The sequence below is a fragment of the Gambusia affinis genome, linkage group LG07 (genome assembly GCF_019740435.1).
Source record: "Gambusia affinis linkage group LG07, SWU_Gaff_1.0, whole genome shotgun sequence".
NCBI lineage: Eukaryota > Metazoa > Chordata > Actinopteri > Cyprinodontiformes > Poeciliidae > Gambusia > Gambusia affinis.
The window spans coordinates 18027465-18048653 of record NC_057874.1 but is presented as its reverse complement, the minus strand read 5'-3'; the positions used below and the strand labels follow the sequence as shown (position 1 = coordinate 18048653).

General features: G+C 36.5%; 1 protein-coding gene across 2 annotated transcripts in view; it reads right to left on the bottom strand.

Annotated features, from left to right (window-relative positions):
- Positions 1-727: 727 nt before the first annotated feature.
- Positions 728-21189, bottom strand: part of gnai2b (guanine nucleotide binding protein (G protein), alpha inhibiting activity polypeptide 2b) — a 39455-nt gene continuing 18993 nt past the window's right edge. The window contains exons 2-9 of one of the 2 annotated variants that reach the window (XM_044121312.1): positions 14524-14566; positions 12071-12212; positions 9230-9390; positions 6837-6965; positions 4425-4554; positions 2731-2884; positions 2451-2643; positions 728-1940 (exon numbers count right to left, since the gene is read on the bottom strand). In XM_044121312.1, coding sequence (XP_043977247.1) covers positions 2453-2643; positions 2731-2884; positions 4425-4554; positions 6837-6965; positions 9230-9390; positions 12071-12212; positions 14524-14566 — 950 coding nt within the window. In that variant the 3' untranslated portion in view covers positions 728-1940; positions 2451-2452. Of the gene's footprint in view, positions 1946-2450; positions 2644-2730; positions 2885-4424; positions 4555-6836; positions 6966-9229; positions 9391-12070; positions 12213-14523; positions 14567-21189 lie in introns of both variants that reach the window. The other variant, XM_044121311.1, reaches the window with a different exon arrangement.

Genomic DNA, 21189 nt, shown 5'->3' with positions numbered 1-21189 from the left:
AACTCCACGGTGCCACCTGCTGGATATTTTTCTCTATCCCTCAACTGTCATTTGAGTGAAAGCAAAGAATTTGTTGGAAGTCTTTAATGCAAAACAATTGTTACAAATGTTATAACCTACTGTTGTAAAGTCAAAAATATTGTGAGTGTCTGTGAATTTTAGACCAAATTTTAGTTTTAAAAATGAATTCTTAGCAACTCATTACCAGATGTGATAGATTAACCAAAACCTGATAAGTATGTGTGTTATTAACAGATCCATCTCAGTGAATTTTAAGTCCTAAATATTAAATATAAATGTTTACTTTGAATTTTAAAAAGTTATTTTCAGTTATTCAAGTTCAAAAAGCGGAACTCATGTCAAAGTCACTAGACACATGGTGATGTGTATCTCTGTCAATTTTAATGTTTAAAACTCACAGCTAATGAAAAGCCAAGATATACTTATCCAAAAAGATAAATATTACTTTACAAATGACCCAAAAACAGATTTTTGATACAAAAATGTTATGTTAATAATCTACACAGTTAAGGAGAAGGCTGACTTGACAGTTGTCTTAATGATTTGGTGACAGAACAAATACACGTTTTGGTGTAGTCTGGTGGCCACTAACAATAAAAAAATTATAATTGTGTCACCATCTAGCTATTATCTAACATACTTATTTCTTCTACCTTAAAAGTACAGCATGACTTTATTTTAAAAGGTTTGTGGTTATTTTGGTAAAAACATTTATTTATTTATTTATTTTCCTCCCTGAAAAAAATTGACTAAAATTAGGGGTCGGAGTGTGAGATTGTGTAAGGTTTTTACAAATTTTTGCAGAGGGCTACAACGTCTCAAATCATCGGCCCAGATTCAGACGAAAGAAACAACTTTTTTACATTCTTTCTTAAAATATCACATTGAAGCTAAAAGTTAATGTGGTCAAACTTTATTTACATTTAACAAGAGAATCAGAATAATATTAATGAACAACGATCATCCATTTGTCTTTGTGTGGTGTTGCATCATAAATCTCAGATCCCGTGAACTTGGGTGGAATAAAAATAGCCCTAATTCACACACTGGAGATGGCATGTCTCTAAAGAACAAGTGTAAACAGATATCAAGGCACAAACATATGTTTTAAAAGACTTGGAATGAAAAGACCGACAGAACAATCCTTGGTGGGAACAGACATAACCATTTAAAAGTCTTACATATACCTTAAAAGTGACACATTAACCATTTCTGCTTTTTTTTTTTTTTAAACATGATGCTATGGGGTTGTTAATCAGTTTATGGGGGAGATTACAGGCTAATAATCTATGGAGGGTCATGCATGATCCACTATACATGTGTGAATATTGACTCTGTGTAAACGGTATACAAACAAAAACATTTATCCTTCATCCAGTTTCTGTTTCCATGCTTAGTTTTCTTCTAAAAATAATTTCTGTGCAGTTATAAGGGTCTTAAAGTGAATGTTAACAGAGGTCCATGTGCTTTTTTTACACATATAAAAAAGTTTTTTGTTTTGTTTCCTCTTTGTTAGCCAATATCAAGACAAAATTAATGAACAATGAAATGAAACCATCAGAGCATGTGGCATTAAAATGGACAATTAATGATTAAACTCTTTCAAAATCTCCTCTATATTCACCACCATTGTGCTGTGATAACATGTCATGTTTTGCATTTGAAACAAAAGCTACAAAGATAATATGTTGTTACAGATCTTATTAAAGTGTCGCAGTTTAAAATTACGATATAAATTGTGTTTCAGGACCAAATATGTGTTTGTTTATTTTGAATGAAGGTGAATGTCAATCAGTGATTGCAGAAGTTCTGACAAGTTCCCCTTTCAAAAACAAACATGAACACATCAAGGTTTTCATTATGAAAAGCAGGAATCGTCACATGGCTATTCCAGTCTCTCATGCAGTTTGTGATGGGTGCTGTCCTGCACAAAGAGAAAGTAGAGAAAAACAAACAGACACGTTTACATTAAGTACAAGCATCCACAGCAAACCAAACAAAAATTACTCATTTTAATTAACAGAGCCTCATAGAGCCTTTGTCTGCCTTCCTATGTGTAAGTGAGCAACAAAGCAAATTACGGTAAGTAAAACACCAGATCAGGAACAAAATGTTGTAGAATAGGCACGGTCAGGTGATAAAGCAACATCCTGAACTTTTTACATTTACTAAGCACTGTTTGATTCTTTATCCAAAAAAATAAAGAATATTGCACAACAGCAGACAAATTTCCCTTCCACACAACAAAAATGCACTACTTTTAATTGGTCTATCACAAAGTAGATAGACCAACACTAAACACATTTATTTTGTTATTGAAACTTGACAAAAAAAAAGTTAAATGGGTATGAATATGTTTGTAAAGCATAGTATTTTTTTTTCCAGAAGGCAGAGACTTTTCTGCAAACCCTTTCATTCTCATGTCTTACCTTTAGAAAAGACCACAGTCTTTCAGGTTATTCTTAATAATAACATCAGTGACAGCATCGAAGACAAACTGAACGTTCTTGGTGTCAGTGGCACAAGTGAAGTGGGTGTAGATCTCCTTTGTGTCCCTTTTCTTGTTCAGGTCCTCAAACTTGGTCTGGATGTAACTGGCAGCTTCATCAAACTTGTTGGCTCCTGGCAAGCAACAGTTAGAAAAACATGAATTATCAAAGTTTTGGGGTTGATGTGCAGCAAGTTGCCGCAAGTGTTAATGATGTGCACCTGTGTATTCGGGGAAGCAGATGGTGAGAGGGCTGTGAGTAATCTTCTCTTCGAAGAGGTCCTTCTTGTTGAGGAAGAGGATGATGGAGGTTTCTGTGAACCACTTGTTGTTGCAGATGGAGTCAAAAAGCTTCATGCTCTCATGCATTCGGTTCTAAACAAAAGAAAAGATGGTCATGGTCAACAGTTTCAACTAGAGCCTAGTACTACTGGTGGTGCTTGGGTAGGTTTTAGTAGTGCTAAAAGACATTTTGGGTTAAGCATTCATAAGGTACGCAAATACAAACTTAAGTGTGATGTAGAGCAAATAAATAAATAAATAAATGAATAAATAAATAAATAAATGAGTTATTTAATCCAAAATGGATCTTGCTTCAAATGGAAACCTTTTAAAGGGGCAGTATTATGTATTTTCCAAGCACATAGTGCCATTTTATAGCGCAATCAAGTAATAACCTTACCTTTAGTTGTTGTAAAAATGCTGTATATATCAAACATAACTCAAATAAAATTTGACTTTGCAATTTAAAGCATTAATATTGGCCTTTGTCTCTTTAAGTAGCTCCTTCACTTTCTGACTCTCCGCCTTCAGTACATCATCGCAATAATGCTCCTCCATTATGCCTTTGACAGCCGGTTCATATTGTGTTCTGAGAAGTAGTTCACATGACGAGCTCAGAGGACCTGCGGTTTCACCAGGTAATTGTGCAATTAGTCTCACCAGGGCTAATTGCTGCTGCTGCTTGTCTGGTGGAGCTTAGTTAGCCCTGAGGATTTGTGCTGAGGATTTCTCAAACATACATGATTACTCAATGTATGCTTTTGATGAGGGAATAATAACTAACCTTCAAACTGTAATTAACCCGTTCATTACTACCCACCTTGTGCATCTTCTCTAAAGACCTGTATAGGTTTTGCTTCACAACACTATTAAGTCTACTGTTATCCTTGCTGCACCTTCTTCTACCCCATGATTTCCTTCCACTCAACTATCCGCTGATATGCTGGATACAAAACATTATTAGCAACCAATTTCATTAGAAATGTCCTTTTCTAGCTTGCCTTGTGGAGGGTGCTGTCTTGTCCCTCATTGTGGAGGACATAATTTAACATTTCTTTGCATGAGAAATCCTTTTTTATTTTTACTTGTATAATATACTAATATAGTTGGACACTGAATTTGGGGTTTTCCTTATGTGTAAAGTGTAATTATAAACATTAACTGAAAAACAATCTTAAAATATCCTAACTGTGTGTAGTGAATCTTTAAAATATGTTAATGTCCCTTGTTGAAGTGAATTACTCAAATAAAAGTCCAATGATGTTTTATGATCTTGAAATGCACCTTTAAAACAGAACTAGATTATTGCAGCAATGCCTCTGAGCTTCCACCAGGGGGCACGGTTGTTTCATACAATAATTCAAACGTGAGGATAAACAGGGCAGAGATTTTGTTGAAGTCTTTCACCAAACCCTTCCAAGTCACTCAGGAAATGTTTTTTACTACATACTCACACTTCAGATTAATGTTCAATGAGCCAATTTTACAACCTGGGATTGGATGTTCTCAGGTTGCAATCCAGAGTTCTGCCCATAATGCCTTGCAGTCCAGCAGAGTCTAAGATTGAGCTGACACCAGATAAAGAGCAGGTTTGTAAATCTAGGAGAGACTAGAGGATTGGGGGTTTTCTTACCATCTCTTCATCCTCAGCCAGCACCAGGTCATATGCACTCAGTGCAACACAAAAGATAATGGCTGTTACTCCTTCAAAGCAGTGAATCCACTTCTTTCTCTCTGACCGCTGGCCTCCCACATCAAACATTCTGCAAGGGAAAATTTCGGAAAAAAGGATAAATTGTCTGCTTGTATAAGATGTGGTTAATACAGAAAAAAGACACACTGAAGAGAAGCTTAAGGGAAGAATATGTGTGGGGGACTGAAAGAGGAAGTTAGACTGATCGTGCTTTCATGAGGTTGCTTTGAGAGGAAAAGTGGAGAGGAAGTGGAAATATGCTGTGTGTATCAAATGTGTGGTAAAAAGAAGGGGATGGAGAAGGGCTCTGAGAGACAGAAACTGCTTTATATTGAGAGTAAGATGTTAAATGGAAAAGCTGAGTGTAAAAGTTGATGGCAAAAACTCCTCTTTGTTTAGGACGTTGGTCTCATTATTATGGTTGTTCTGAAATGTAAACAAAGTTGATGAAATCTAATAAAACCGTTTACACAAACCCCTTGTGAACCAACTCCCTTTCCCAGTCTTTTCTGTCTATGGTAATTGACGGAAAAGGAACCAAACTATAAAAAGCTTGCTTCCTGCTATCGATCGTCTCCGTGTATTATTCAGGGTGAGTACTGAGACTGAGACGATGGGTAAATGCCAGAGTTTATCAGGAGGCTGGTCACACCAGAGACCTTTAGCTGGTGCTGCCATTTTTATGAATTCACCTCAGTGATAGAAAAGCATCTTAAATCAGCAAAATATTGTAGCAGGTGTAATATCCTTCTTTACCTTTCCCTCCATTCTCCAGAATTTAAATCACTTCCTGTCCTCTATAAGAGGCGTCCCTATACATCCATTACCAGCCCACGCATAAGTGCTTCACCTGGGTCACAGCATATTTTATGTAAGACCAAAAGCAGTGCGTCATGTAGAACCTACTAAATGTTACCACTCAGTAGAGCTCTTGTTTTATTGAACAAGAGCGACGTGGGCAGAGTCAGATTTATTTACTCTGCTCTGAGAGCGATAATGATGGTTGAGCTTTTAATTTCTGCCATAATTTGGCTTTTAAGTGGTGGAGTTGCCCATTTTACACCAGCATGGACTGCCACTTCTAATGCTATTAATAACAGGACCATTATATTTTCTGGACAAATGTGTAAACAATGTGCACACTCTCAATCACATAAATACAGAAAAAAGTATTCATACCTTATTGGCAAACTACAACAGGGTTTCAAATCTGATTTTTTTTTATTATTTTACTTTGACTCAAAGTAGTTTGCTTTATTGTAAATTTGTCAGAAAAGTATGCCTGAATAAAGTTCAGTATATCCCTTTGCATAACCCAACAGGTTACGGTTGACATATACAAAAATCAGCTAGGAGCTACACTATATGTAGGTTATGTGAATCTAAAATGAAATATTTTGAAACATGAGGAAGTATATAACACAATTCTACTCTGAGGGTATCTTGTGTGTGTGTACATGTACTATGCATGAAGAAAAACAAATTCTCTACATCACCAACCCCATGATTAAACATGGGGGTGGTCACATTGTAATATGAGGGATGTTTATATTATAATGTCATACAAACATTGTAATATAATGTTTATATTACATTTATATATTTCCTGCAGGAAAGCTGGTCGGAGCTGATAGGAAGATGGATGGTGCTAAATACAGGGCAATTGTTGAAGAAATCCAATTATAGGATGCAAACCACAAGAGAGTTGGGTGGCGGTTCCCTTTCAAGCAGAACAACAGTACTTAAAATAAAGCTAGAGTTGTATTGTAATGTATTAGAATGTGTTGGTCAAAGTCCAAAACTAAACCCAACTGAAAATATGTGGCAAAAATGATAAGATATCTGTTTACAGAGATTTAAAGAACAGGCAAGCATTTCAGTCTCCAAAGATATACCAAGAGACCTACTGACTGTAACAGACACAAAATGTGTGGAGAAAACAACTACAGTTCACAATATTCACATTTGATTTCCTCTTTAAATAACTTTGAAAACTCTGTATCAGTTTCCTTTCACTTCACAAATTGGTACTAGTTTGTGCTGATATAGAATCCCAATAAAATCTATCAAAACTTGAAGTGGAAAAATATTGAGAACAAATTCAAGGGGTATGATTACCTTTCCAGAACATCAATGTTCACTTTGGATGATAGACTCGATGATGATGATGATGATGATTATGATAAAATCAGGTGCATTTGTCTAGCAGCACAAATCCTCTCAACTACAAAGTTTCCTTAAGTGTATGATTTTTTTTTTTTTTTTTTTTACAACCTGAGAAGCACTGTGCTATTATTGATTTTGTCTGTCTTTTCTGCTTCCACCAATCAGGTCACTGTGCTATGATCTTACTTGAAGTGCAATTCCTTGAAGGTGAAGTGAGTCTCCACGATGCCGGTTGTCTTAACCCGAGTGCGTAGCACGTCCTGCTGGGTGGGGATGTAATCTGCTTTTGCTATCCTCTCCAGATCATTCAGGTAACTAAGAGACAAAAATAGCGATCAGGAACTCAATGCAATTTCTAACACATGAGGTGAAGCAAAACAACAATACATGCAGGCTTACGTGGTGAACAACACACAATAAGTTTGTTAGGCTGCAACCCAAAGCACCCTGACAGCTCTAACTTGTTAGCAAGACTTGAGTGCTTTTGTACACAAGACTCTGCAGTTACAGTGTTGTAATAATTGAATAAAATGTATTTCTCATGTTAAGACTCCATTGCAGTGGTTGCTGATCTGCAACTTTATCTTCTTGTTAGCTCACTGCGGTGACGCTGCAATGGAAACAAAGAGAAGCGTCTTCCGGACAGATTTTACTCCGTTCACAGAACACATGAACATGCAAAGAACATTGTCTTTATTCCTTCACATGTGCTGCAAGTCAACACAATTAAAGCACACAATTAATTAGTAGAACAATCCATATCAGTTTTTCATAACTTTTAAATCCATCCATCTTGGTGCAGTCTATCAACATCAGTAAAGGCTTATGCAGAAATTTCCCAATGAGCGTTTTGTTGTCTGAGTGCAGCAGTATGTGCAGAATTGATTGTGCAGCCTTCTCTCCAGCTGCTTGTTGCTGCTAATGGTTTTCATGCTCTAACGGGTCACTTTGTGAGTCTTGTAGGAGATGAGGCTCTGCACAAAAAATGCAGCTCTGACTCATTCACACACATTGCTAACATTTAGCTTACTAACCAACAACACACAAATAATGATACATACTGCAGCTGCCTCTCAAATCTAGACAAGATTTCTCAGGGGAAGTATTGTGGCCTTATATGTACAAATGGTGTATTTGATATGCTGAAATGAAAAATCAACTGTGAAGCGGAAATTTTAACATAACTACCTTTCACAGACTGAGGGTTTCATTAGTCAATTTTGAACAGTCCTCTCCCTTATAAATCTGCATAAAATGTGTTTTTGTGACATTTTAGGAACAGTTACAATCATTATTGTGCTTGTGAAAAGATCATCATCTTGCATTATGAGGCAAGACAGACGGATATGCAAAAATCAGAGATTGTCCATGGTGATAAAAAAGATCATTTACCATTTTTCTTGTAAATGTTGTGAATGGCATGTTATGATGATCCATGTAATAATCACCATCATTTTGTGATCCTCTGTTAAGATGCTCCATTGTAAAAAATAAACATTTGTAAAAAAAAAAAATATATATATATATATATATATATATATATATATATATATATATATATAAGTGCAAAGTTATTTCCTCTTTATTATTGCAGTTGGTTCTCCACTATAATTTCTTGCATTTGCTCTGATTTCTGACAGATTGCTGGTCAGTAGGGGGGCGTAGAAGGATCTTTGCTACATGCTGCTCTGGCTGACCCACTTACACAAGTTTTGCATCATCTTCCAAAGCCAGCTTGAAACTTTAGATGTCCAGCCACTCTACACTTTGTAAAAAGAAATGGATATTTCTCTCATTGATCTCTCTGTTCTTGCTTGTCACAGCCAAACAGTTTAATATTTAATGAGGTGTCAAAACCTGAAAGGAATACCGGAGGGAATAAAACAAACAATTTGGTAAATATTCTCTCTGTTCATGATAACTACTCTTATACTATATTCCTCAGTAAGCTAAAATCTATAAATTAATACCCAAAAGCAAAAAGAGCCGCTTGTAGGCATTAATGTGAGAATCATCAGTCCTTAAGCAAACACTTAATGTCTTTCTTACCCATGAAGAAAACAGTATCTTTTTCTTCTATCAGTTTTTGATATTAAAGATTAAGCCCACAAAGGAAGAAATAACGGCTAAATGGAAGTTATGGGCCAATTTCTCCAGTCTCCATTACTCCCCCGGAGAACTAGTGCAGGCTTTCACAACAGCTCATATCAGCAATGCTCCAAAAAGAATCAATCACAACACCAACGGATCGGCTCCTCCAAGACTGCAGGTTTAAACAGTTATTAATAAAACAAAGATACAAATTTGTCAATAAAACTATAAATCCAGGGCAGGTAGAATCATTAAATGAGTACTTGAGTTCAAAGGCAATTATCTAAGGTGAACGATAAAGTGAGAATTTTCACAAAGCCTTTACAGTCACGTCTAATTAACAGTTTCTGCACAGGCACAATGTTCAGAGTTTGATACTTGAAGTGGCAGGTCAACACCCAGCTGAATTTTCGCATTTCCTTTGCAGAGATGACAGTGTGCAATTATCTGATGCATCACTTTTACACAAAACACCAATCAATACTTACTACGCTGCCGAGTCATTGAGCTGGTATTCTCGCGACCTCGTAAAGCAATTCTGTATGCCGCCGTCGGCCCACAACCGCCTGATCACGTTGGCCAAGTCCTCAGGAAGAATGCCTTGCTCTTCCGCAGCTGCAGCGAGAGCAAAAAGCTGCTGGGCATCATCCTACAATAGAGGCAATGACAATTATGAGTTTCCTTTGTGGAGAATTTTTAAGGTACTAAGCAAGAAATTTAGCCTGGTATATGAAAATATGCAAAAAAATTGTGTGTTATGATTTATTTATAAAGGATAATTTGTTTAATAAGAAAAAGGCTGGACGACAGCATTATCTTTGGGAGAAATCCAAGGCTTTATAATTATTATCAGAATAATTTGTTAAGTGAAGACAAGCACACTTGGGTCCAAATCGCTGAAAAAACAACAAAATAAACATTTGGGAGTGGCCTAGTCAAAGGTGTGGGCTCTGACAGGCAGAAGACAATAGATGGATGGATGATGGGAATACAAATGTTTCTGTACTGTTTCTCCTCTTACCATTCATATCCAGACCTTTTGACCAGTATGCAAAATATCATCCAACTGTAGCTACAAGTTTAAGCTACAGCCAGGGAAGCAATATAGATATTAGCAGCAGTTGTTCCATTTTACTTAATTCTTTTAAGATATCTATCATTAATTACCTTCTAGATAATTTATTTTTCTATATTCAGCAGAAAATATATTGCTAATTGTGGTGGTATTTAGTCTAACAAACGTACTCGACTTCAGCAGCTGTACTGTATGTGACCCATCCAGTCTATCACTTGTGATGTAATACTTATATCTCCATATATGTATTATATATTTGGCAGACCAAATGGATAAAATCCAAGAGGAAAATTGATTTCACGTACATTTTTGCACTTGTGTAAACTAGAATCGCACTGTGTGAGCTTGCTTGCGTGCGTTCGCGTCTCAACAGAGCTGATGCATCCAAGTGCAGGCAGGCTAACGCGCTAATTGCTGAGCGTAGGAGTGTGAGAGTGTCGTCACGTACACAGAGCCATTTAACAGAAAGGTTGGTGAGAAACAAAAGCAACACACACACACACACACACACACACACACACACACGCCAACACACCCCAGCAGTGTCCTCAACCTTCTGATTACAGCTTCAGTTTCTGAGCGCTTACGCTGGCTTCCCTGTTTGGACACACAGTTCAGTCAGGTTTGAGTGCAACTGTTCCTGGGTTGCAACAAGTCTGCAGGATGCAGCGGACAGTTTGTCCCACTTTGCTTTAGACACGATCAAAATATTCAGACATGCAGTTAAGTCATTATAATTTTTATGTTTCTACTCCTGTCACTTTACTTATTGTTTCAGTAAAACATTTATAGTAGTTTCTGTTCATGTTTCCTGACTCCCCCTTAGTTTTTTTGAGGCTACTTTGTTTTCCTGATTTTATTTATTTCTCTGTAAAGAACTTGGAAAAGACAACTGGTGAAAAGCTCAATAAAAATAAATATTGTCTTATTTGTACACTTGGGTTTGGAGGAAGCAGGGTAAAATTAGACTTCTTTTTTGTTGCATCACCATAACTAACAAATTAATGAGTCCTCAGGCATGCATGGCAGGACAAACCTATCATTTTCACCATGCAGGACTGCGAGTTATGAACAAATGTTCAACCCCAGTGACATAAATACAGTCATCAAGTTCTCCTTCAGTTTAGTCATTTACTCAAAACTTCAGGCTGTAAAATCACAGGGTGGTGAAACCTAAAGACTACTTTAAATCCTAAAGCAAATGAGTGATGTCAGAGTCATTAGTTAAAACCCGTGAGGCTCACACCAGTACTGACAGGGCTACAATGCCCAGGTAGACCTGACAATGACAGGAGGTCATGGATAGTTATAAAATTATAATTCATTGGTCTAACAATGAAAAATTTAACAATGCGACCATGTCTGAACTCTTCCTGCTACAGCTGGGCAAATTAAGCAGGCTATCGAATTAATTCAGCTGCTGATGCTACAGACAGCAAAGTGAGCACTTTTGAACAAACCCAATCCCCCCAGAAGACCTGCCAGTAACTATTTCTGCAGTAGCTGCACGTATTTATAAGTTTCAGACTCCAACATGTCTATTACAGCTCTGAGAGAGAGCAGATCAAAGATGGAGGGGATGATGAATTCAGTAGGGCAGACACTGTTTCCCTACTGGTTGCAGTGATACATCAGAGAAGGATCACACCATGATCCAGTTTCCACCACATCAATGTTTCTTCAGAAAAAAAAGAAAGGCTGCTGAGAACAGGTGCGTGCTGGAAACCACATGATCCTACGTTTGTTTTACTGGCACAGCTTCCCGGTGCTATTGACTGAGCAAGAATTGCCAGGAGGGTGTGAGAAACAGACCTGCTTTCCCAGAGGCGTCGGAGCCTTAAAATAATCTTTGTTCACCAAGTTGCACTGGGGCAGGTCTAAGTCAGGGAGTAAATGTTATTTTACTGTGAAAATAAGTGGAGCATGCAGCTAAGCTTGGAAAGGAGTGGGTTTTGAAGAAAAGCTACACACCGGTGAAAATGGTCAGGGGAAGCATATTGTGAGCTTCAAAGTCTGAATTAGACACAGAACTGCAAGATGGTGCAGATAAAATAGAGTTTGGTGAAGCCAAAGGGAGACCTGGCTTTAGAACAACAGCTTCACGTAGGATTTACTAATTATAATTAGGACTACTTGCTTTCAGCCTGGCTGTTAACAATGGAGCATTTGCTAAGAAATTAAATAATGTGTAGATACATTTAAAATTTTGACAAATATTGGACTTTAGTCAGTGCCTTGCGTTTGTGTGTCTTACCGTTCTGGCAGGGTCAATGTAGTCTATCTTGAGGCTGGCCATGGCTTTAACAATGGCCATAATCGACTGGATCGTATTACTGTAAACAACTGCTCTATACTGCTTACACTCATCTTCTGAGTAGCCGTCTTCATGGATGATCCTGAAATATCAGAAAAAAACATGAAGCATCTGTGGAAAATAATAGAGAAATTCAAAAGTCCACAAAGTGAAGCAACACTGCAGTTGTTTTTCTAAATCGAGGCCTCACACTGTCTTTGCTGCTCTGCAACACCTATAATTATGGATTGTCTCTGCAGAAACAGTCTTCTGACAGTGTTGGCACAAATACATCTGGTAGAAATAAGGATTCACACACATTTTCACTTTCAAAATGAAATAATGTGGTCAGATTTTAAATATGTAGGAAGAAAGAAAGGAAGAAAAGAATAAAAGATGAAAAGATGGAAGGAAGGATAGACAGATAATTTTTTTTTTTATCCTGTCAAACAATGTTTTCTTGCCTCCACACACAGTCAGGTTTAGAATAAACAAGATAGGAAATTTTCAATTTCTCACTTTTAGAGAGCTGCACCAGAGAGTGGAGTCACAAAGTCTCCATAACGATCATCCATGTTATGGTTTCATCACACCTCTTTATCAGGGGCGGAGGGGGCAGAAATTGTAAAGGGTTCTGCTTTTAAAGCCAAAACTAATTTCACACAAAGCAAGTCTGGCTGTACCATGTATATCAGTGTCTAATTGAACATGACTTTAACAAACCTGTGGCACACAATCTGATATGTCTAGAAGAGTTCAATGGCCATGGCTGGTCAAACAGTCAAAGTGCATCCACAATTTTAGTATTGATTCTAATGACATCACTTGGAAATGAGCATGGTAAAAGGTGGGTAACCATCCATGCAACCAGTCAATAATGTGTCACAGCAGTATCACATTAAAACTGGCAACGATGCACACTAGTACTCTGCTTGAGGGTCAATAAAGACTCAGCAACTGACCTCACAGTTGTATGATTACACTGTCAGGAAGAAAAAGAGCAAAACAGGTGCTGGAAGAACACGAGAGTACAGAGAGAGCTCTCACCAGCAAGTTCAATTTCTGAGGTGAGAAGCAAAAATAAAGCAGATGCACAGCACAGTTAAACAGTTACAGATTGAATACAATGACAGCACTAAAACTAACATGTTTTCAGATTTGCAATCAAAAGTTATTCTGCATGCTTTGCAACATTTCACATCAGGTTAATTATGTTTCCCAAGTCAAATCAATGTTTCACAATTTGCGTTCTAATTAGCATTTGGCTAAAGTATAAACTCAAAACATTACTATAAATTTATGTAAGATATGTTTGGAGCAATCTGATTTAAAATGTGGAAACAGCAAATAATGGGAGGGAGGGAGGAATAGATAATGAATGTCTGAATGGACGAAGAATAAACAAACAGATGATGATGGGATGAGGAAGAAAGTCAGGAAATATTATCCTTATTACTCAAGCAGACAAAAAAACAACAACTTTGAGATAAAATTGCAGAGTGTAGGAACCAAGTCTTAGGTTGATGTACGAGACGACATGCAGCAGCCTGGTAAACACACAGTTGAACTGCAGCATCTCTGCAGCATTCAGCTCATGCAGCATGGTGGGTCCATCCCTTGCAGCATTGTAATTGTAAGCAAATAATAATGGAAGTGTTTGCCTTTCCACACAAGCATAAATATTTCCCATCAGATACATCAGACTGCACAACAAAGTGCTGAAAAAGCAATCTCATATAATATTCTCTTGATTCTAGAGTGAAGCTGCTTGATGGAATAAACTAAAGTGATTAATGATGACCAGAAGTAAGTTATAATGAGATCTCATTTGCTTTAAGATGCCAGGATTGTGGTTTTTCTAGCTTCCTACAGGCTATTTCTGTGTGTAACAGATGGATGTCATGTGTGTCTCACATGGTGATTTATCTGTGTCTGAATGTATTAATTAAATTATTTCAAAAACAATGGACTGTTTCCACTTGACGCTCATAAAAAGTGGATTCAATGCCTGGTTAGCCCTGAGGAATGTGAATAATTTAGTTTCCTCAGCTGGGTGTACGCGTGCATGGGCGTGTGTGTGTTTGTGGGTTTACTGAACCCTTCACAGAAATAAGTGTCTCTATGGTTATAGACTCATCTAACAAACATAAATTCTTAAAAAGAAGTACTTAGAATATACTGGAGGAATCCAAATGTATCTTATTTAATAAGGACATAGAACTGAAACTTTTGCTGTTCTGGTTTAAAACATTTACAATCAGAGAAGTAACTGAAAAAAGATAAATGGAATAGCAAAAATTGCTCAATAATCATTGGAGTGGTTTCCGTTTCTGTACAGGATTCATGACAGGTAAAAAAAAAAAAAGAAATGAGCAAAAGCAAGAAATAAAAAAAAAATAGTGTTCTTAACTTACTTCATTTGCTTTACAATGGTGCTCTTTCCAGACTCCCCAGCACCTGTTGAAACATTAAAATGTTAATAGTTAGAAATAAATCTAAGGCCAGTGTTGTTTTCGCAATATAATTAGAACAAAGTTCAGATGCAGCAGTGACTCTTCAGTTCTGAAAACATGAGTGACCCAGTGGTGACCTGGCTCTGGAGTCAGTTTTGTCCTCTGGGTTGTTTATGTTTATTTATGTTCCCATTTGTGCGAACGTGAACCACAGATGCAAATGATCTTCCTCCATTAATTCCAATGTTTGTGTTTTAAAAAAGAAGAATGCAGTCAACAGATACACCATTACACAAACCATCTTAAAAATAATTGCAAAAACTTATCTTTTAAATTTTACCCTATTTTTCCACTGTAAATCTGTTCAGTAGTTTCATAATTTACTTTCTTGTTTTCTTATTTTATTCTGCACCTCAGTGAAGTATTTACATGTTTTATTTCTGGGAGCTAGATCATGTTTTAGTTTTAATGAGCTACAAACCGATAAAACAATTTTTAGTGAAAAAAAAAAAAACATTTTCAAATTAAGTTAACTATCATTGTGATGCATAACAAATAAATGGTCTTTAAATAGATTAAATTATTTGCTGCATCTTACGATTTTTTTGATTCCCTTTCTGTCTGACCTTCAGATGTTGAGTATGACTTCAGTTAAAATAAAATAGGCAATAATACGCTTCAGCTTTTTGATTTGTTCACACATTAAAAATTCTTCATAAACAATCAGACATGTAACAAAATCATTCAGTAAATAAATGGTGTTAAAAGTTGAGGGTGGCAGTTCTTTGACACTTTCCAAGCACTGTCAGAATCAGTTCAATCTTCTCATTGTTCCTCTAGAAAAAGCCTGGCAAGGCTTCACCATAATCAATCAATAATGAATGGTCATCAGATTCACACCTTTACAGTTGTTTTGTTCGTCTGTGTTATTTTTAATACAAGATATAAAAGTTAACATTTGAAAACATTCTTTATTATTTTATATTTCACAAGTAATGTTTTAAAGCTAATACTTTAAACCTTGCAGATTAACTTTAATGAATTATGAAGACCTGTTGAGACATTAAAATGTTAATAGTTACAAATAAAACTAAGGCAAATGTTGAAATCGGGGTGATTTCAGGTTTTCTGAAATCAAAGTGCTCTTCATAATTTAATAATTTAAACATCGTGTCTCTAAGGCGTTTTTATTTTAATTTTTTTAAATCAGAAAACACGTTTAAATTTCCAGCTCTCCACTTCTATAATAAATAATCAAAGACTGCCTTTGGTGAGATAAAGAAGAAATACTGTAAATGCACAATCTGGCTTGAAAGCCAAAGTTTAAAAAAACTGTCCTGTGTAAAGAGAAAGTGGAGTATTACTCTCACTGCAGACACACACACAGTGAAGGTCACCTTCCTGGCACAAAAATAAAACGCTTCCATTAATATTTGAAGCCTAGCAGGAGGTGAACGCTTGTAAAAAGGAAGTAAGAGATGAGGCTTCTAATCTTTCTCCCAGGGTGGTTTATGAGAATAAGACACTGTTCTACAGCTTCAGGGGGAAATTTTCTGAACCTCTATCAGATTTTACAGGTGAAAGTCAGCTTGTTGCAAATTGAAGAAATAAACAGTGTAGACTAAACATTATTGTTGTCATACATCTTTGGGCTGAAAGTCAATTATGAAACAATTCCGAAAATAAGTCAACATTATTTGGCTTTCTTAGTGTTTAAAAAAAAAAAAAAAAAGAAAGAACTACCAAAATGCATTTTATTGCGTTCCAAGGTATTAATACTGTGTTTGAGTTTTAAGATGGAGATTCTAACTATTGTGAAAGGGAAGCTGCTGGTGTTCTTGTCATTATTTGAAAGCCAGACAGACGTATACAGATTTCATCCAGATTAACCAAGGTATCAGAAAATGACAGCTCCCTGCATAGTTTTTTATTACACAGCGAGTCTAAGTGCTACACAAACACTGTGACAGAATAGAAACAATTTATGGAGCCTGTGACCTCACCCCGACCCATCAGCCATCCATCAGCGGCTGCCTCCTGGTTCACAAATATCAGCTACTGACTATAGCTGCCTCTTTCAGAGTAAAAATATCCAAGCAAAGAATCCTAAACAATCTGTCTAATACTAAAACATTGCAATTTTGACTTTTTTGCAGCAATTATCCCATAGAAAAAAAGAAAATTTCAGCAGTGCTAAAAAAAATTGAATAGCAGAAAATATGATCAATTATTTGACTGTCAGATAAAGGAGAAGTGGAAGATCAGTTTTTACTAATAGCTTTGAAGAATTTGACTTTTGGGAACCAGTGTTTTTGCTGATCATTTGACCAGTTTAATTTTAAGTTAGAAATGTGACCAACCAGGGCCACAGTCCTGTTGTTTTCTATGGGATAATTTTAATTTCACATTAAGGATGCAGTGAAAAAGGAAGATGGAAATAATTGTTATCTATGTACAAGATAGTGTTAAAACTGCAGCGCAGATAGCTGCTACTGGAAGTTAAAACAGAAGTGGTTTAAATAAAACTGAGAAACATTGCATCTAAAAATATATTTTGATCCTTTTGTTGTTTTATTACTATCCAGTGAACATTTAGGAAAATATTTATCAGGAACAGTGTGTTCTGTATGTCAGTATTCATGCCACTTATGATGTTTCTTTATTACTCTTGGTGAACATCCACCATGAGAAAATGTCTGCCTGCCAAGAGTCACATTCTTCCAGGGTTGTAAGAAGACAAGACCGTATAAAGCTAGACCAATGGATATGTGCTAAATAAAAGCTAAATGTTATCTGTAGTCAAAAACACCACTGCTGAATTTCTATATTAGCTCTCCAGGGAAAGGTTTATTTTCTGCATGTTTGATTAGAACAGGAACAAGGAAAAAGACAAGTCTGCATGTCTTTGGCCAAGAAAAGGATTGCTATGTTGAACATGTAATATTTAATATACCTATAATTGGTCAACATTACTGACAATTATACAACAATAGCTAACCACTGCAACTCAAGGCATTATAGGATCAACAGTAAATTCTGAACTATTTGTATTTCTCTTAACACCTAACATATTACAAGCAGTCTTAAAGGTGATCATCTGTGTTAGCTGTTTCATTATTAATAGAAAAACAAACAGTGTAAACATTAATTGATCACAGCGGGGCACAACACAACAACTCTTACCTTCATATGAGTTAGGGACACCAACAGTCAACAAAGCTTCATATGAGAGTACATAAAAATGTTGAAGTATATTCTAGCACTGAAGGATATAATTGTGGTTTAATAAAACCATAAAATGATTGCTGATATAATTGATATTAAAACATATTCACATAGAGCTAAATAAAATGCACAAATATCTCCACAATTATCTGTTTTGCATAGAACATTCAATGAGTTGGATTAGAAATGCCATATGGAGTCTGGTATTTGGTACATAGTAGGGGCAAGTCAGTTACACAGACATATATTTGCAGACCTTAAAACTTTTACTTTTTATTGTTGGCACATCAAACTCTGGTTTCCTTTGTGATGAGGAAAATACATCACTTCCATTTTCTGCTTCATTAATCACAACTATTTGTAGTAGTGCCTATGTTGTTTTCCAGTGAATGTCAAAAAAGAGGATCAGTGATAAGAAAATCCAAGTTGGTGGAGAAAAGAAAAACCATAACTCACTTTATTCTCTCACTAGTCATGATGGGTGCTTGGCAGCTCTCAGTTACACACTACTGATGACAGAGAGTCTGTTCAATAAATGGATGACATATCCTGATAATAAGAAAATAAATTTCCACCCATCCTTTCAGGGTTACATATCAGTGAGAACTAGCTTAACAAAAACAAACAAACAAAAAGGATGTTAGATTTTTTTGGTTGCCAAAACCTCTCTGGTTTTATATAATAATTATCTAATTGTTAGGCGCATGCGGACAATTTTTTTTTTCAAAAGGATGGTATGTATTTTTCTAATTGCTGCTGCTGCTAGTCTAGTGGAGCAGTGTGCAGAAGGCACAGGAGAGGGGTGCAGTTCCAAGCTGAGGCTTTATGGAAATAGACAGCGCTTTGTATGAGCAGGCGTTTAAGCATCACTTGATGGCTACCACAGAAGATTCAAGGATTTCTCAATCACGAATGACAGAATCAAAGCAACACTCCAGGTATGATTTTGATGGTGAAATAACATCATAACATAATATAAAGCTCAATAAAAGTCGATCTTACCTAATACCTCCCCATTTAACACTACAATACCCTCACAGCTGGACCTACAATCAGTCGATGTCTGATGAACATGGAGTCATACTGCTCACTCACTGCATGCCCACAGGGAGGGGTTTATATTGGGCCGGATGTCTGCTTCTTCATATTCAATTCGCAGTCTGTCGGGGGAGGATGTGGATCTGAACTGACATAGCTTGGATGGTGAAACCTGGTATTCAAATCTAGCCATTTGAGTGTTATTAATTAGCACACAGCAGCGTGCATTGCACATCCTCCAGTTGGTCACTGTGACTAAGCAAAGATGGGCAATAACACCATGAGAGAAATGTCACTGTCCTTTCATCATTAGTTAAAGCATCACATGCTGACTTTTCTTTTGATACAGAGTTCAGTACTGGAGGTGTGATTTTATGCAAAGTGAATCAGAGTAAGACATAGACTCATGTTTCAGACATTACCCTGAGCCTGTAAGTTACCAATTATAACAGGGATGAAAAAAATGATGCACAATGGAAATCATTTATTAAATGTGAAAAATTAAAAATAAAAAAAGCTTCTTTTTAGGAATCATATCCAGGCATCTGGGGACTTTATACACATAAGGTCTTTAATGATCTTAATGGTAGAATCATGTCAGATTATAAAACGTGGGAGAAAAAGGTCTCTCCATTTTGTTTTTTGTGTTTTTTACAAGAAAAACAGATGTGGTTGTTTATAAATATTCCCGCCCATGAAAAGGTGAACACTAATAGTGTGGAAACTAAAGGAGCCCAATTCATCACTCTGCCAAGCTATGGGTATTGTGTTTGTTAATCAGCCAACTGGAGCAAATAGCACATGGCTAATAGAGCAGGTAAAATCAACTACTGCCAGTATCATTCAAAAAGGAGCAGAACTGCGAAAAAGGGTTTATACTTAATGTAATTAGTATAAAAACAACTCAAAATTTCAGTAAGTCTGTATTCTATTTGTTACTGACCTAATAGTCAATGTATGATAATCAGAAAAACCAAATAGCATTGGTGCAACTGGACTTCTTGAAAATATTTCACCTCTCTTCCAAAAAGCTTCTACCATTTTGCTATGTTTTGAGAAGCAACAAATACTTTTATTCAAAAGGAGAACTGGAGAAATGTTTTGCATAAAAGGGTATAAGACAAATTAATTTCTATTTTAGCACCAGAAGTAATATAATTTAATATTAAAATGATTAATTTTACTATAGCATTCACACAAAAAAAATAATACATTGTTGATCAGGATCAGGAACATCTTACTGTCCCTGATCAATCATCAGATGGGATGTGTTGGATTGTTTCTGCAACAGTGGGAAAGGCATTTCCTGTAAGCTCTTCTGGAAAACTTAACTGTTTATAAATATTTGTTTAGGAATTATGACATAACAAGCATTGTCTTTTTGTTCTGCTGGCATAAAGTATGAGAAGTCAGACTTTATGTCTGTTCGATTTTACTCTCCCCCTTTTGAAAGCAGAAAAAGTAGAACTGCTCATACAAACACTGACCAAAACACACATTTAAGATGATCCACTGTAGCACATTTACAGCTTCCATAGATATCAAAATAAAAAGACTCATTAAGTAAAAGCAGTATTAAATTCAAGTGGCTGGGTCTAAGGCTGAGAAGCCAGGACAGGAAGAGATAATGCCATGCTTTTTCTGGCTTCTGCATGCTGCTAATGCTCAAGGGAAGAAGCACCGGTTCTTTAGAAAGGAAGTGGGAAACCTCCCGGCAAAGCGTCTCTTTGGATAAAAGGAAGAAATTGCATGACTGAATGTCAATGAAGGATATCTAGGCCTACATGAAACCCAAAACGCCACCAGAGCAGGGGGCGAGGGCAATCCATTATGATCAGGTGACTTCCTGAGGTCTGCATTTGGTTCATGCGCTTTAATTACAAGTCTCAAGCAAGGACAGGCCACATTATAAATTGGCTGAGAATAGCAGTGTGCAATTGGGAGAAGATGCAAATCATTTCGGTGTTGTTTGGAGGGCACAGATTCCCTTTGGAAAAGCTGAGCACTTCATATTAACTCTGTGTGGTGTGAACATGCAGGCCAACTATCCTGCAAAGAAACCCCTAACTATAAATCCTATGCAGGAAAGACGCCAAAAACTGTGTGAAGGAAATGCAATGTTCCGATTTTAATTTTGATTCCAGCTTCCTCCGGTCAGGTCGATGTTCCATGAGCAAGGCACTTGACCCTAAATTGTCTTCTGGTTAGTGTATCAGCATATTAAATATGTGCAAATTGTGAGTCTAAATGGGTGAATGTGTCTGCAGTGTCAGGCACCTTGACAATTCAATCCAACTCAGTTTATTTATATAGCGTCAATTCACAATAAAAATCATTACATGACGCTACACAAAAAGGTCTTTG